Source organism: Corylus avellana, chromosome 8, assembly GCF_965113065.1.
Source record: "Corylus avellana chromosome 8, dhCorAvel1.hap1.2, whole genome shotgun sequence".
NCBI lineage: Eukaryota > Viridiplantae > Streptophyta > Magnoliopsida > Fagales > Betulaceae > Corylus > Corylus avellana.
In genome coordinates this window covers 8710448-8728708 of record NC_142497.1, presented here as the reverse complement: position 1 = coordinate 8728708, position 18261 = coordinate 8710448, and the positions used below count along the sequence as shown (strand labels likewise).

Below are 18261 nucleotides of genomic sequence, written 5' to 3'. Positions count from 1 at the left end.
ATTGAAAGTTTGATGGGTGAAATTGAGAGTATTTAAAATTTGAGGAGGGGCTTCTCAAAACGCGGGGTAGTTCACGGGTTCTTTGTGAAGTTTCCCCAAATTTTTAAAAATGACCCAATCTATCAAGTGCAGCCACCTGAATGCAACCAACTCAAAGTCAAACCCACAGCTAGCACTAGGATCCCTAAACATAATGTCTTACATTACATTCTGATTCATCAACCAAAAAAAAAAAAAATGATGAGTAAATTAATTCAATAAAAACGGGTGCACCCAATACATAGGAAGTATACAAACACCTAACCAAAAGAGGAAAAAAGATAAAAATAAAAATAAAAAAAGTCATGAAAACTAGAAATATGAAAACACTCATAGACAATCATCCATTGGTAGATTATTGAAAAAGAAGGCCTTCAATTCCATAACCGTGTTTTTCCTGTCTTTAAAGCTTCAATGATTTCTTTCCCTTCAAATACACCACATCAAGCAATGCAAAATCATCTCCCAAACAACTTCACTTTGAGGACTACCAATCGCCCTATCACTCGACAGGGTATGACCACTGCTAACCCAAGAAAACTGAAAATAGAGTTCCACAAGGCATTAACTATCTCGCAATGAAATAAAAGGTGGTCAATGGTGTTTCCACTCTTATTGCACATGCAACACCAACCTACCACAATAATTTGTTGCTTTCTTAGGTTATCCAAAGTGAGGAAACTAAAGCAACCAACCAAGCAAAGAAAGTCACTCTCAAGGGGGGCCTTAATCTGCCATATACTCCTCCATGTGAAATGATTGCTTACATGGCGAATTAACACAATATAACACGATCTAATATCAAACAACCCTCTCTTGAAGGGAGCCCAACAAAGCTTGTTCTCAATGCCCTGTCTCAATATGATGGAATACAACTGATTGAAGAATGAAGAAAAGAATTCCACCTCCCAATCATGCACCACTCTTACAAAATTAGCATTCCCCTAAGGAGAGCCATTAAATAACTGAAGATCCACCACAAAGGCATCCCTAACGTAGACAATGCTAAAAAAACTCCGAAAACAGTACCTTAAGGGGTTTCTCCCCACACCCCACATCATGCTAGACACTAATCTTTGAACTGTCACCACCTCAAATATTGTATACTTTGAAAACTCCTAATGAATTCGGCCAATCACGTGTGACCCATTAGCTTCATTAGAACACCACTCACCCCAATGACTACCATATTTAAAGCCCACCACCACCAAAAATTCTCTCATAAGTGTAGTGCCATAACCACTCACCTGAGTCACCTGAAGAGCCCGGTTGGACATAATCGACACCCCTTATCTAATTACCATAATTAAGAATATATTATTCATGTATTCTTAATTGAAACTCCAAATAGTCATAAATTGTTTCCAATGCCATCTTTATTTTGCTAAGACTTCTTATTGAATTTGCGGTTATCAACACTACTTACCTTTTTGTTCAAGCGATCTCAAAACACTTTAAGTGCTCTATAGAAGACAATATAAAAGATATAATAAGTTTTTTTTTTTTATAAATAAGTAATTCATTGAAAAGCGTAAAGGGGCGCAACCCTAATACACGGGAAGTATACAAAGAAAGACCCCACTAAAGGCAGAAAGAAGAACATAAAGATAAAAATTGAGACACAGTAGAAAATTGAGGCACACTAAAAGCGTCGGCCCAATAGAACAGAGTTTGAATAAACAACTTTTTGACCTCTTCCATTAACCTTTCTTGATCTTCAAAACATCTTCCATTCTACTCTCGCCAAATAATCCACATGACGCACAGTGGTGCAATTCGCCATACCTCATTAGCTGAAATATTGCCTCACTGACTGCGCCAACAAGCCAACAAGTCTACCACTCCTCTAGGCATGACCCAATTAACAGCAAAAAGAGAGAAAACCATACTCCATAAAGCTCGGGCCACTTCACAGTGAAAGAGAAGATGGTTTACAGGCTCACCGCTGCCCTTGCACATACAATACCAACCCACCATAATGATACCTCTTTTACGCAAATTATCCTAGGTCAAAATCTTTCCAAGAGTCGCCGTCCACACAAAGAAGGTAACTCTCAATGGAACTTTTACTTTCCATATACTCCTCCACGGGAAAAAGGATGTCCCCAAGGAAGAAAGCTTACGAAAAAAAGACCTGAGCTCAAAAATATGTCGTTTAGAAGGAATCCAACGCATACAATCCGACACCCCCACGCGATTACGGAAAGTATATAACTTCCCAAAAAAAAGACATCACCACTTCTGCCTCACAATCCTGTACCGGCCATGAAAAAGGAACATTCCACTGTTTAACACCATTGACCAGCTACATATGATCCCTAACCCATGCTTCCTTTAAGGACTAATCCCCACACCAAATATCGTGTCAAAATCTAATGTGGGAGCCATCTCCTACTCTAAAGGTAATAAATTTCAAGAAAACTTCCCACCCTCTCCAAATATGTTTCCACATCCCAACTCCATGAGGGCCCTCCACCACCTTGGTACACCATCCACTGTTCATACACCCATACTTAACTTTTACTACCAACCTCCAATACACTTCCCTTTCCATTGCATATCGCCATAACCATTTACCCAATAAAGCGCGATTGTGAGTAAGTTTCGAATTCCTAAACCACCATCTTGTATGGGAGAACAGATCTGAGCCCATTTCACTAGATGGAACTTGGGCTCCTCATTTAGACCACCCCACAGGAAATCTCTTTGTAGCTTCTCCAATTTATTCGCTACACTCACAGGAATAGGAAATAAAGACAAGAAATACGTAGGGAGATTGGACAAAGTACTTTTGATAAGTGTAAGCCTCCCACGCTTTGATAGATACATTTTCTTCCAACTTGCCAATTTCCTTCCCATCTTCTCGATAATATCATTCCAAATGGTTATAAACCTGTCAGGCACCCCCAAAGGAAGACCCAAATATTTCATAGCTAATCTTGCCACCCTACACCCAAAAATGTTTGCCAACCTATCAATATCCTCTACCTCACCAATTGGAACAATCTCAGACTTTGACAAGTTAATTTTCAGCCTCGAGACCACTTCAAAACATAGAAAAAGACACCTAAGATTTCTGAGATGTTCCTCATCGGCCCCATAAAAAATCATTGTGTCATAAGCAAACAACAAATGTGAGACACTGAGACCAGGATTGTTCCTTGATCCCACTAAAAAACCAACCATAAGACCACTAGCTTCAGTAGCCTCCATCATTCTACTTAGTGCCTCCATCACAATAACAAACAGAAAAGGAGATAGTGGATCCCCTTGTCTTATACCCTGGGAGCTACTAAAAAAGCCTGAGGGTTCTCCATTAATCAAAAATGAATATCGAACTGTGAAAATACAGAACGCTATCCAATTCCTCCATTTCTCCCCAAACAAACCCACTTCGTTGCAATATGAATAGCAAAAACTCCCAATTCACGTGATCATACGCCTTCCCTAAGTCCAATTTACATAACAAACTGGGTTCACCAAATCTAAGCCAGCTATCAATACATTCATTAGCTATCAAAACCAAATCTAGAATCTTTCTCCACTTGATATACGCATTTTGAGACTTCAATCTAATCTTATCTAACACATTTTTCAGTCGATTCGCTAGCACTTTGGAAATCAATTTATACACAATGCCCACCAAACTAATAGGTTGAAAATCCTTTAACTCCTCTGCCCCTGCTTTCTTTGGAATAAGTGCTATAAATGTTGCATCAAGACTTTTTTGAAACCTTCCCTTGTTGTGGAAATCTCTAAAAACAGCCATTATATCTTCTTTAAGTACTTCCCAACATGTTTGCACAAAACCCAATGAGAAACCATCGGGGTCTGGGGATTTATCTCCTTTACCACCTCTAGCACCTCACTTTCTTCAAAATCCCTTTCTAAGCACAAACCTTCCTCACTTCCAATAGACTAAAACGATGAACCATCTGGTATAGGCCTCCGACTACAACTTTCAGTGAACAATTGTGTATAGAACTGAACAATGTGCACCTTGATATCAGTGGCTTCCGAAGACAAAGAACCATTGATAATTAAAGACTAGACTGAAACGATAAACCATCCGGTATAGGCCTCCGACTACAACTTTCAATGAACAATTGTGTATAGAACTGAACAATGCGTGCCTTGATATCAGTGGCTTCCGAAGACAAAGAACCATTGATAATTAAAGACTCAATGGCATTGTTTCTCTTGTTTGAATTTGCCCTTCTGTGAAAGAATTTGGTATTCTTGTCCCCCTCCCTGACCAATAGAGCCCGAGATTTTTGATGCAAGCTTATCTCCTCACACAACAACAATCTCTCCAACTCCGAAGATAACTCATCTTTTTCCTCCTCGTTCAACCCTCTACCTTTCCCACAGATGTCAAGCTCCCTTATACCATCCAATAACACCTTCTTCCGTTTACCGACATGCTCAAAAACTTCATTATTCCATCATCGCAGGTCACCTTTCAAAGCTTTTAATTTGCATGATAACACATAGCTGGGACTCCCATTAAATTGATAAGATTGCCACTAGGTTTTCACCTGATCCACAAACCCCTCAGGGTAACCACATATTCTTGAACTTAAAGTATCATCCTCTTCTCTTCCTTTCTCCACAATCAAGTAAAATAGGAGAGTGATCCAATAATAGACAAGGTAGTCGTTTCTGCACCACATCAGGAAACCTCTCTTCCCATCTAGGAGATAAAAGAAATCTGTTAAGTCTAGACCAGCAACGATTATTTGACCATGTGTACTGTCCACCCACCAAAGGGATGTCCATTAGGCCCTGACAAAAAATGAAGCTAGAGAATTCCCCCATAGGACTGTAAGACCGAGCAGCACCGACCCTTTCACTCGGATATCTTTTTTTTTTTTTTTTTTTTTTTTTTTGATAACGTAGGAGAACTTTACTCAGATTAATTGTACGTCGCAAACGCATATTGTACAACAATCCTCACCGTTAATTAAACTCCTACAGGTAACTGACCCCACTCGCCAGAACCAGTTACCAGGTAATCTAGGAGCTTTCACCCCTGACGAGCTAAGCAGTTTATCCTCATGCCCAGGAGGCACACTTGGATATCTAATGGCATTAAAGTCTCCACCAATGCACCAAGGCACTTCCCATAAACTCATGATACCTACCAATTCATCCCACAATAGCTGCCTATCATGATCATCATTGGGACCATACATACCTGCGAAAGCCCATTTGAAGTTATCACTGACACTTCGAAAAGAACATGCAATGATGAAACGCCCCACGCAAACCTCCAACTTTTCCACCACCCTTCTATCCCACATAAGCAAAATACCTCCGGAAGCTCCTTGAGACCCTAAATAACACCAATCCGTATGTGCACAACCCAACAAGCTTAGTTTATAGATAGTTTATCTTATGTCTGCATAAATATGCTCTATGCGCACACATACATATGCAGCTATGCATCTATGATAAGCCATTAGACACAAACAAGCTTAAACTAGTTTGTTTCTCTGCAAAGGAGGCTGAAAATTATACTAACTATCTAGGGACATGCTGATTGTGGCGATCCTTTTGAACACTGACCAGAGATGCATAAGCTGCAGTCAAGGGTGGAGTGAAAGGTTTACATACTAGTCCAATAGACCAACTATTAAAACAAATAAAAAAAATATAAAACAAGGTGGATTAAACAGTAAAATGCATGAGAGGAGGCATGCAGCTAACACAAAAAAGAGGATACTTCCAACAGCAGTTCTGTACTGAGGATCCAATGCTGCATCTATCTCATCAAAAAGATAAAAGGGAGCAGGATCACATCGTTGTATGGCAAATATAAGTGTCAGGGCAACAACAGTTTTCTGACCCCCTGACAATTGCTTCATGGACTGTGTCTCCCCTTGCCCAGTAAAAGAAACCTGTCATGCCAAAATCCATCATTGAAAATTGTACATCTAAATGCTAACTGCAGTTGTATAAAGCAATGGCGGAGTGGAGGTAGATGACTCATCAGAAAAAAATAATAATAATTAAAAAAAAAAAAAAAAAAAAAAAAAGATCCCTTAAAAAAATAATAATAAATAAATAAAAATATAGAACAAAGTACTTCCCATAAAATCAATGAATTTTTGTTTGAATGGTGTTCACTTCCAAGAGCTACAAAAACTAGAGTGTTTTTCAAATTATAAACAAAATTAATATAAATCCATTAGTTGTAATATCACATCACAATACCTTGTGCCAAAAGTAAATAATTTAATTCCTACTACTTATCAAAAAAAATAATTTAATTCCTACTATCTTCGGGAAGAATTGGTTGACAATATAAGTTGGTGGGGGCTGTCGTGGTGTATTGGAGGTGATTTCAATGCTGTTCATTTCCCGCGTAAAAAATTAAGCAAGTCCCGATAATCAGCAGCTATGTTGGAGTTTTTGGAATTTTTATATTTGACCAAGGACCGATGGACATCTCACTTTGTAGGTGAGAATTTTACTTGGTCTAATAAGCATGATTTGCAGTCTTCATCTAGAATTGACAGGTTTCTCTTATCTCCGGAATGGGAGGAACGATTTCCTAATGTTTCTCAAAGAAGACTCCCTAAAATCATGTCGGATCATTTTCCGTTGATGTTGGATTGTAGTGTATCAGGTGGTGGGAGTAGGTATTTCAAATTTGAGAATATGTGGTTAAAATCAAAGGGCTTTGTGTAGTAGGTGAAAACAAGGTGGTTGTCAAATAGTTTTCAAGGATCTCCTACTTATGGTGTGTAAGCTGAAGGCCATAAAGTCAAACTTAAAGAAATGGAATGAGGAGGTGTTTAGTAATGTAAGAAAGAAAAAGAATGATCTTATGGATGGTATTCGGGAGATGGATTTTATTGCAGAGGGGCGGCCTTTAACTGAAGGTACAAGGTTGAGGAAGGAAGATATGTTTAAGGGATTGGAGAGATTTATCCTTTTTGAAGAAGTGAGTGGAAGGCATAACTTTTTTTTTTTTTTCTGATAAGTAATATTGTATATATCAAAAAAAGCGCAATGCGCCCCTAAGTACACAAAAGTATGCATAGGGAACCCTAAAAAACCCACAAAAAAGACCCTATGCAAACCCTAGAAACCAAAGAATCATAAAGAAATTTGGTGCCCCATAAAAAACCCACAATAACCCTAAGCTCATTATGCAAAACCTACACCACCTTGCCACTAACCCTACAAGAGCCATGACCTCTAGCCTCAAAATCAATGGAGCATTCCAAATTTTGAGAGAGACATAACTTAAGTGCCTTGTAGTTGAGAGAGGGGGATAAAAACACTAAATTTTTCCATTCGGTGACGAATTCTCATTGAAGAAATAACTTGGTGAATTCTTTAGTTATCAATTGGTCTATAACTTCCAACTCTACCGAAATATAGGATCATATGGTGCAATTCTACAAGATGTATTCTTAACAATGTAGTTGGCAACCAAAATTGGATAGACTTCCATTTCTTTCCATCAATGCAGATGAGAGAGGTTGGTTGGACAGGGAGTTTGAGGAGAATGTGGTGTGGGAGGTGGTAACGGATTTGAATTGTGACAAGGCTCCAACTCCTGATGGTTTCTCTATGGTTTTTTTCCAAAAGTGTTCGAAGGTTATGAAAGATGACATTTTGAAAGTTTTAAGGAGCTTCTTAGTCTACAGAAGTTTGAATGCAACTTTTGTCTCCCTTATCCCAAAAGGCTGGTGTTGTGGACATTAAGGATTTCCGTTCTATTATATTAGTGGGTAGTGTATATAAAATTATCCCCAAGGTCTTAGCAAATAGGCTAAAATCGGTTTTGGGAAAGATTATTTCCAATTTCTAGAATGCGCTCATCAGAGGTATACAAATTTTGTATTCAAATCTAGTTGTTAATGAATTTTTGGATAATTAAATTATATATGGGGAACCTGGAATGTTATGTAAACTGAACTTGGTGAAGGCGTATGATCATGTTAATTGGGAGTTTTTGTTATATTTGTTAAGGACTATGGATTTGAGGAGAAATGTAGGGATTAGATAGCGCATTGCATTACTAAGGTGCGGTTTTCCATTCTTATTAATGGTTCACATCTAGATTATTTAGTAGTTCTCGTGGATTGAGACAGTGAGATATGTTATCACCATGACTGTTTGTGGTTATTATGAAGGCGCTGAGCAGGATTATAACTACTATAGTGGATAGAGGACTTTTATTTGGTTTTTTGGTCGAGTGGCAAAATAATGAGGAGTTGTTAGTGTCCCATCTAATGTTTTTTTGATAAATAATGTATATTAAAAAAACGCGCATAGGGGTGCAACCCATGTATACATGAAGTATATAAGAGAACCCCTACTAAGTAGAGAAAGAAGCACATAACACTAAAAATTTAGAAAAAGTAGAAACAGGCAAAATATGCCATGTCGTTCTCCATGAAAACAGAGTGTGTAACACCAACTTCTTCAACTCGAGCAAGCCATTCTCACGATCATCAAAACTTTGCACATTCTGCTCTCACCAAAGACACCACATCATACACAATGGAATCATCCTCCATACGTGCAAAGCAAGACGATTACCCAACTATCCCCTCCAACTTTCCAAGCAGTCACTCACCCTGCGCAACATAACCCAATCAACACCAAAGAGCTGAAGAAGCGCGCTCCATATCGAAGTTGCAACCTCACAATGCAGGAACAAATTGTCTATTGACTCTCCACAATGCTTACACATGCAACACGACTCCATCACCATAATATTCCTCTTACGTAAATTGTCCAACGTTAAGATTTTTCCTAGAGCTGCTGTCCACACAAAGAAAGCCACTCTCTCTCGAGGGAGCCTTAGCTTTCCAAATGCTCTTCCAAATAAAGTGTCTCATCTAATGTTTGTAGATGATACGTTGATTTTTTGTGAGGCAAACTCAGAACAACTCTGACATTTGCTATGTCATTTCTTATGTTTTGAAGTGGTATCGAGATTGAAGATTAATTTAGCAAAATTAGAGATAGTTCTTGTTGACAATGTAGGAGATGTCGAAGGTTTGGCCTGTATTCTTGGCAGTAGAGTTTCTTCTTTGCCGATGAAGTTCTTGAGTTTTCCATTGGGTGCTTGTTACAAGGCTACATCGATTTGGCATGGCATAATTGAAAAGATGGAAAGTCAATTGGCTGTATGGAAAAGGCCTTATTTATCTAAGGGAGATGGAATAACTTTGATGAAAACCACTATTTCCAATTCGCCTACTTACTATTTGTCTCTTTTTCCTGTTCCAGTGGGTGTGACTAATAGGTTTGAAAAACTTCAAAGAGACTTTTTATTGGGAGAGGAGAATTGGTGATGAGTTAAAGTTCCACCTAGTGAACTGGACAAGAATTTGTCCTCTAATGAAATCAGGTGGTTTGAGGGTCAGAAACATGATTCAGTTCAATCAAGCCCTACTAGAAAAATGGTTATGGCGTTATGTTACGAAGAAGGAGGCTTTGTGGAGAATGGTGATAAAAACTAAAGATGATAGCGTAAAAAATAAAAATGATAGCGTAAGGGGATGTTAATGTTCTAAAGAGGTAACATGGCCATTTAGGGTGGGAGTGTAGAAACATATGAGAAGGGGATGGGAAACGTTTCCAAAATTTGTTAGATATGAGGTGTGTGATGGGTCAAAGGTTAGTTTTTGGCATGACATGTAGTGTGGGGAACAACCATTGAAGATGTCTTATCCGAACTTGTATAGTATCACACATTGTAAGGATGCATGGGTGACAGATCATATACACTTCCAAAATGGAAGCATTCAATGGAACATAATCTTTCCTAGACCCGTACAAGATTGGGAGGTGGAGTTGATCTCCTCTTTCGTTGACATTTTGTATTCTCTTAGAGTAAGGCAAAGAGATGCGGATAGCATATGTTGGACCTTTCAAAAGGTACAAGTTTGAAGTGAAGTCATATTATCATGTGTTATACATACCTACGGATTCCCAGTTTCCTTGGAAGAGTATTTGGAGAGTTAAAGCTACTTCAAGAGTGGCATTCTTTATGTGGATGGCAGCATTAGGAAAGATATTGACGTTGGATAATATGAGAAAGCAGAACGTCATTGTGGCGTATTAGTGTTGTATGTGCCAGAAGAGTGAAGAATCTACCGATTACCTTCTTCTTCATTGTGAAGTAGAAAGAGATTTATGTAGCTTGCTTTTTAATTTGTTTGGTGTTGATTGGGTTATGCCTAGAAGGGTAAGAGAGTTGTTTGGGGGTTAGCAATGTCAAGAGGGGCGTCGTAACATTTTGGAAGTTTGGAGATTGACTCATTTATGTTAAAGTGATATATTTGGAGAGAGCAGAATGCACGAAGCTTTGAAGATGGAGAGACTTTGACGGTAGAGTTGAGAAAATTAAATTCAACTCGCTTTACACATGGATAGCAACACCTAATTGTTTGCTTTTTTCTAGTTTTGCTGATTTTATGAACTATTGTTATTCGTTTTCTCCTAAATAGGAGTTCTCTTGTATACTTTATGTGTATTAGCATTATGCCCCTCTCCACTTTTCTAATGAGATTAAGTTACATATCCAAAAAACTATTCTAATAATTCGATTTTTTTCTCTTTTTGTTTTTTAATCCTTTCAATAGGCGTACTTGAATTAGAAAAGGAACTCTTAAGAAAAAAAAAAGTGTCTCAGCAATATGTTATTTCAGGAAAGAGGTGAAAAGAAGATTACAGAACTATTACTACTTTAAGCTCATGAAAAATAGTCGAGGGCAATTAGGCAAAGCATCAATTAGCATAACAATATTAACTAGTTATCCATTTTCCTTTAATAATGTCTGTCAAATTAAATTTTGCAGTAACAGTTCAATCATGATTCATGCTGTTCAAGTCTTGGAAATTCACTCCTGAAATTGAATACGCTTACCCATTCAAGTCTCCAACAGCTTTAATACCATCAATACCTACCACCCCTCCCATAATAATATTCTACGAAACAACATATACAATGGAAGTGGACACAAAATTGAAAAAGATTATGATTCTGGCATCAAAAATCAATCACCAAAATTGCTCATTAAGTAACAATAAGCAGAGAGTGTCGTCCACAAGTTGAGGAATGCTTAAAGATTTAAGCCACCTTATTTTTCCTTTCAAAGTTTGACCATTTTGTACTTTTATTTATCTATTCAATTTATCAATCTGTTTATCAGTATTGTTATTCATTCTCGCCTTCTTACTTCTTTCAGCTTGAAGGAATTGATGCTCAAGCAAAAAGATACATACCTTCACTTTCACACCAATGTATTTCTCGACCCTTCCCTCCAAATCTACTTCCTGAGGTCCATCCTCATCAAGATCATCATCGCCATGTTCTCCATCCTATGGAAACAAAACCAAAATTTACACGAAATCATTTCACGATCAACTAGATTTTTTATAAAAAAAAACAAGACAAGTTTTCCAAAAGGATACCTAAATTCCCAAAATCAAAACCCTAAATATGAAGCTCCCAAAAAAATTAAACACCAGCAGAGAAAGACAGACAGAGAGAGAAGCAATGACTTCACATAATGAACATTGTTGAACATGAAAAAGTATCAAGTTATATTTTGACAAATGGTGAGGACAAGATAGTTAAATTGACGTGCTACCATACACTAGAAGAAATTTTTTTTCTAAAATCACCAATAAGACAGCAATTTTAAGCAAGGAGACATGGAAACAAGCACATTTCATTGAGTAATAATGACAATCAATGAAGAACTTAATGAATACCCTCCTTTTATTAGAAAAAAGAACAAAAAAAAAATTGAGGAAAAGTGAGTAGCCTGTAAAGGATGAGGTTCCCTTCATTTTCCTATTTTTCTCGGAAAAAGAAGGGGAAGCAATAATGATATGGCAGCAATAAAATACTTTCTTATCTTTCTAAAAGAAAAAAGGGGAGACATGTAAAACTTCTGGTGCAACATACTTCAAGAAAGGTAAAACTCTTGTAGCAAAAGAAACTCCTAAAAGAACTTTTTTTAATGATTTCTTCATACATTTTTACGGTCAGTTTAGGCCAATGACAAAACAAGAATCTTGAGACTCCTTTCAGAATTAGATAAAAATAAGACAATATAATGGAGAAGTTTAAATGACAGTATATTTGAAAATTTTCCAAATCTAATGATAAAATAAAAATTAAAATAAAATAAAATTAAAATTAAAATAAAATAAAAAAACGTACTTAATAATCAGAAATAGATGATAAAATAAGCACCATCCAGCCAAAGACACCAATTCACTCAATAATATGACCTAGAAGTTGGACACATTAAAACATGATGATACACAGCTAACCTCGTTAAAACACTTACAATATTATTTCACATGCAGATAGTAAATGTTAAAAAAGTCATTGCCTATATATCATTCTCAAACTACAAATGATGCACCAAATAGACAACCTTCCAAAGTCTAAAGTTATTATTAAAGGTTCTAATAAAGTGAGCCAAAAGCACAGGCTCTTTTGAATCAACTCAGTGAAGGTCCAATGGTGTTTGATTTCAGATTGAGCTCAACCTGAGATACACAGCCTAGCCCAAGCTGCTGGGTCTGATTATCAGAGAGCGAGACCAAGCAAAGTTTATTTCCAAAAAGCATAGAAACAACCACACATTTCATTTATTTTTCTTTTCTAGGCCATTTGCTAGGACAGTGAGACTTGGTAAAAAAGCAGAAAGAGCTTGAAAGATAACTAACAAACCTTTTTCTTCATCATAACCAGATGTCCATGCCCACCTTGCACAAGTTCAGAAAATACTTCTCGGAAGTGCCTAGCAACACCTTTAAAAGTACGTTCTATCGATTCATCCTTACGCTGATCTAAAACAGATATGAGTTCTCTAATTTTCTGCAGAAATTCAGAAAAATAATATCTTAAGTTCATGTTACGTACGGGAAATCAGTAAAATTTAGGGTAAAGTACACTTCTGATCCTCCAACTTTCAATTTTTTTATCCAGTTCCTATTCTTCCAATTGCAGAAAGGTTACTTTCCTGTTCTTTTAACTTTTTTTAAATTAAAGTTAATGGAGTTAAGTCACCTGCAAGTCATGTGACTAAAATGGCTGACCTAGACAAATAGTCCAAGTGGCAAATGCTACATGACCACTTCAATTAGAAAACCTTTTGTTTTTAATTATGAATTTTTTATTAAATATAATCTTCAACTGCCAATTTCAATTTCAATATTTTCCAAATCTGTAAAGAGAAAAATCAGATGAAATATAAAGATATTGGAAAGAGTATAACATTTTCCCTGAACAAAACTACACGGGGAATTAACAAATCTCCCATGACCACAACACTATATTTTTGTCTAGCAAAGCAATTCCTTCTACCACAATTTCTGCTGCAGAAAGCATAATACCTTCAACTTGCAGATAGTGCAGATTGTTTGTTCCTGTGGAGGAAGAACAGAATACAACACCTTGACCTAAGCAAACAACCCCCACCCCCCCCCCCCCCCCCCCTATAGCAGGAAGAGGCTATGTTGGAGAGGGGTATAAAATATATAAGGGGGTGGCCAAATTGCTTCATATCTCTTATTGTATTTATCTTATGTATTAATTTTTTTTTTTATTGATTTTAATTTTCTTTTTTAAATTTCTAGGTGAAGTTGTATTAAAAAAACAAAAAATAAATATTTTAAATATTTTAAAAAAATATTGCGACATTTCATTTTTTACAGCATTTTCAAATCAATTATTTTTTATATATCCGAATGGGCCATTCCATTGTTTATAGTTTAATATATCCAAGCGCCCCTCTGCGTTCTTTAATGCATCATTACTTATCAAAAAAAAAAGAATAGTAACAAGAGGTTTTTCAAACCAGAATATTTTTCCCAAAAGTTGAACACGAACCTAATTATATTCTGGGTTTAAGCCAACAAGGAACTCATAGATGCATCCCTCTTCCATTATTATCTGAATTTTTACAACATTTACTACACACTCAGTCTATTAATTTTGGTAGTAAGACAATTCTTGCCACATACTATAAAGCTTATAGAAATAAATTGCTCCAGACCATTCACTCTTCATTGTCCTATAAATCTGACATTTATATGGTGTGTTCCCCGTTTTGAAAAAGGTCTGCGCCACTGCATCTCAAATCTCCTTTGCAGTACGGAGAAATAAACATCTCTGGCTGACTTTCAGTTGCATAGAACGTATTACCCAAGACATAATTGTAAATTTTTTCGTCTCCCATTCCTGATGAATGGGATCATCTAGCTATAGGTCTTGGACATCACCATTTATGTATCACATTTTCCTCTACTTTTAATATATAACAGTGCAGGCTCTGACCAAGCAAGGTTGTTGAGACTGTCCAATTTCAATGTTGTAATTTGGAGAGTTGTGTTTTCTCTGTCCAATTTCAATGTTGTAATTTGGAGAGTTGTGTTTTCGTTTGGGGTGGGCAAACGTTTGCAGGGGTTTAAGGAGGAAAAAAAGAAGGGAATTTCCTTTTTTTTTAAAAACATCTTTCTTTCAAAAGATGAGAACACGCCCCTTCACGGGTTGGTCAGAAGTCAATCTTATAGAAATTATAAAATTAATTAAAAATACATAAATATTGTTTTTCTCATTTCATGTGGACTTCACTCCATTAACTTAATTTAAATGAACTTGGACAGAAGAATTAAATTGAAACAAAGTTAAATATTGGATGACAACATTGCTGCAATTGGAAGACCAAAAGTGTATTCTACCCTCAAATTCAAGAGATTCATGTGATTGAAATTCCAGAAAAAATATATATATACCTCATCACCTGCATCCAGTTCAGCCTGCCTTTTCTGGAGTTCTTCTCGTTGCTCAGTAAAATTTACATACTGGTCAAGTGCTTTCTTGTTTACATGGCTGAACTGCTGTAGTTGTTCATTGCACCTGTGCAGCATTTTGTGCAATTCTTTGATACTCCTCCGCTTGTACCTACCATTATGAGAATCAATTACATAATTGAAAATGAAGAAAATATAAGTAAAAATGTGCAAGCATGACCAATTGGATGCTGAATACATAGCAATAGATCCCTAGGCACCGATAACATCATAGTTTAACATTGTCAGTCATACATACTCCATCATCCTAAAATATACGGGAGTTTGAAAATAGCACATATCTTAATAAACAACATAAACACATCTTTCTGAAATTCGCTTGAGTAAAAATGTGGGTTCAATTTCACAAAAAAAAAAAAAAAAAAAAAAAAAAAGGATTTAAGTAGGAAGGTGGACTTAGAAATATGGTAACAGGTGTACTTTTTTTTGATCGGTAAATATCAATTTATTAAAAGCGCAAGGGGCGCAACCCATGTACACATCAAGTATACAAAAAGGGCCCACATATACAAGCTTTTAATTTGAAAATGACGCACAAAAATCTAGGAATTCCGCAAGTGTTGAGACTTGCGAAGAATGCCACAAAACTCTCCATGAGAAAAGCGTTTGAAGCACCCTTTTCTTCAATAGACAAATATTGAACTTAAATAGACAAATATTTTCATTTTTGGAGATTCCCATATATTTTGGAACACACAAAAAAGGAAAGCACGCTACCCATTTTGGAGCAGCACTGACTATGGGACAACTGAATACGCCAAATTACATTGGTCAAGAGGACTTGAGATGCTTCAAAATGATTATAAAGAAAGCAACAAATATATTGATATATAAATTGAGATAAAGTATAAAATAACTCTAGAACCAGAGGTTGATGTCATTTATGAGAAAACATTAAATATAGAGGAAACTTTAAATTTAAGACACAAGTAATAAAATCCAGCTGGGAGAAAAAATAGATTAAAGCAAATGTTTGCTCTTTCAAAAATCACTCAAATTTTCAGTTCATTCCCTTAAAAACTTCACATTTTAATGTGGTCAATATGTTTTACAAAAAGCTTTAAAAAGCTTCATTTCAGTCTATTAAAGTAACTGAAATGAGAGAATGAGCTCAAGTGGAGACTGAAAATCAAAAACAAAGCCCAAAAAAAAAAAAATTCCAAAATAAAAAATAAATAAATAAAACCACTTCTTTTTTGTTTTGTTTTTTTTAAAAAAAAAAATGCTTTCAGTCTTCTCGAGTGCTTTCGGTTTTTTTTTTTTTTTTTTTTTCTGCTTTTTTAAAAACGCAAGGACCAATTTGATACATGACATTTTTAAGGAACTAACTTGAAATTTGGGCAATTATTTGAGGACCAAATATATGCTTTTTTTACAAAAAAAAAAAGGGAACAGTCAGAAGTAATACATTTCGAAAGCATCTGATGACAATGGACCCAATTCCCTGATTTTCTTCGAGTACTCTTCTTGTTTAGCAAGAAAAATATTTCTTTTACTTAATAGTTGTTCCAATTCTTTAGCTTCATCCTGAAGTGTCCTTTCATACTCGTCCTCCAAAGTCTGCATCAACAACTGATCATCTTAGCAGCTGAAACAGAGACAAATGGTAGCCATCCATGAATAAAACTCAAACCTTAACCAACAATCAACCAGCATAAGAGGACTACCTTTAATTTGTTCGTTTCATCTTTTTTCATCCTGAGTTGCTTTGTTTGTTCATCAATACGCTCAGTAACTCCTAAGGAGCAGATTTTCAGTCAAAACACAACCATATTCTAACATATCAAAATAGGAAATGCGCTGGATGAAATCTGAAGCCCTCACTTTTAAGCTGCTGTGTGGCATCATCAACCAATAATTTAGCATCGTTTAATTCCTGCCTCTTTAATTCGGCTTCACCAAGCAAAGTTTCAGTCTCAGCGGACAATATTATGGCCTCCAACTCTTGCTTCCGCCTCTTAAGGTTAGTTGTTAGATTAGTCTCAAGCTCTGCTTTTCTCGTTTCAGTCTATTGAGTTAAATGCACATCATTAGGACTTTAATCAAGAATGATGATCTATGCTAATACCAATAAAGCTGCCCAGGAATCAGGGCCAACACAAAAAAAAAAAAAAAAAGAGGGGTGGGGTATGTATGGTGGGGGTAAAACAGAACATTAAAATGCATTTTGCTAACCTCCATACGATCTGTCTTGCATTTAATAAGCTTCTTTTTAAGGTTTTCAATTTCAGGGTTCAATCGTGAGAGAAGAACTTTTTCCTCAGGCGTTAAATGATCAATGAGCTCCGTGCCCATTTCAGCCTGTTTCATTGCCATACTGGCTCTAAGCTGATCAATCTGAGTCTGGACATCTGCAAGTGATTTCTCCTACAAAAAGGTGACGAGAATCTGAGAGGACAGAACTGAAAAATAAAAAATAATAATAATAAAAAAGAAGCATGTAAAGTAGTCAAAAGGTTCTAAAATACCTTATTTTCAAGAGCTTTAGAAATCGACTGTTTCTGCTTATTAGCATTGGTAATGTCCTGTTTAAGCTGTTCCAATTCTGACTTGTCATGAGCCTGCTTGGCATCAATTTTCTGCTGCTCAGTAACAAGTTCTGTTATCTTCTGATCTATCTGTATGATTTACTAAGTGAAAACCAAAAGCATAGAAGATAAATTTATGACCAGGAAGAACACCAACTCTGCGAGTGTCATCTACTAATAGTCAGATTTTAACCATTTGAACCTTACAATCTGACAGCTTTAATTTTTCTGGTAACATCTTCTCAATAATAAGTCCCAATAAACACAAACATTATGTATAATGAATTCCATTAATATTCTTCTCCCCTTTCCCCTCCCCTTGAGGTCAAAAAATTACTCATAAACAAAATTATTCTTCTCAAACTTTACGGAAATTTTCACGCGTCAGAAACATTACAATTATTCAGCCATCGTCACTAACAATGAGATTTTCTAATATAGAAACCTAGGCAGGTGCATCCAATTACAGTTTAATCACAAGGAAGACATATACCACGACATAATAATGCATCAGAACCCATCAAAATGTATATGATAGGCACACGTACTAAAATTGGAAGACAAAAAAAAAAGAAAAACCTAGAATGGAACCACCGCAGCTCAAAATAAGAGGAAAGTGTATTCCAAAAGGATATCTTGAAGCATATTTCTAACGTCTTCCAGCTCTTTTTCCTTCAAGTTGAGAGATCTTTTATTCTGCATAATCATATTCATAAACTTCAATTTCGAGCGTCTGTGATCATAAAATCCACCAGTCATACCACCTTTCTTGCTGACTTGATCACCTGTTGTAGGATCAATATCAAATTGTGAAGGCATCAGAGACTAA

General features: G+C 36.2%; 1 protein-coding gene across 3 annotated transcripts in view; it reads right to left on the bottom strand.

Annotated features, from left to right (window-relative positions):
• TTN7 (Structural maintenance of chromosomes (SMC) family protein) overlaps window positions 1-18261 on the bottom strand; it is a 40251-nt gene that overhangs the window by 2242 nt on the left and 19748 nt on the right. For all 3 annotated transcript variants that reach the window (XM_059574670.2, XM_059574667.2, XM_059574668.2), the window contains exons 19-28: window positions 18068-18217; window positions 17373-17524; window positions 17080-17271; window positions 16729-16912; window positions 16572-16642; window positions 16313-16464; window positions 14827-14995; window positions 12761-12907; window positions 11296-11391; window positions 5765-5939 (exon numbers count right to left, since the gene is read on the bottom strand). In XM_059574670.2, the coding sequence (XP_059430653.1) occupies window positions 5765-5939; window positions 11296-11391; window positions 12761-12907; window positions 14827-14995; window positions 16313-16464; window positions 16572-16642; window positions 16729-16912; window positions 17080-17271; window positions 17373-17524; window positions 18068-18217 (1488 nt within the window). The remainder of the gene's footprint in view (window positions 1-5764; window positions 5940-11295; window positions 11392-12760; window positions 12908-14826; window positions 14996-16312; window positions 16465-16571; window positions 16643-16728; window positions 16913-17079; window positions 17272-17372; window positions 17525-18067; window positions 18218-18261) is intronic.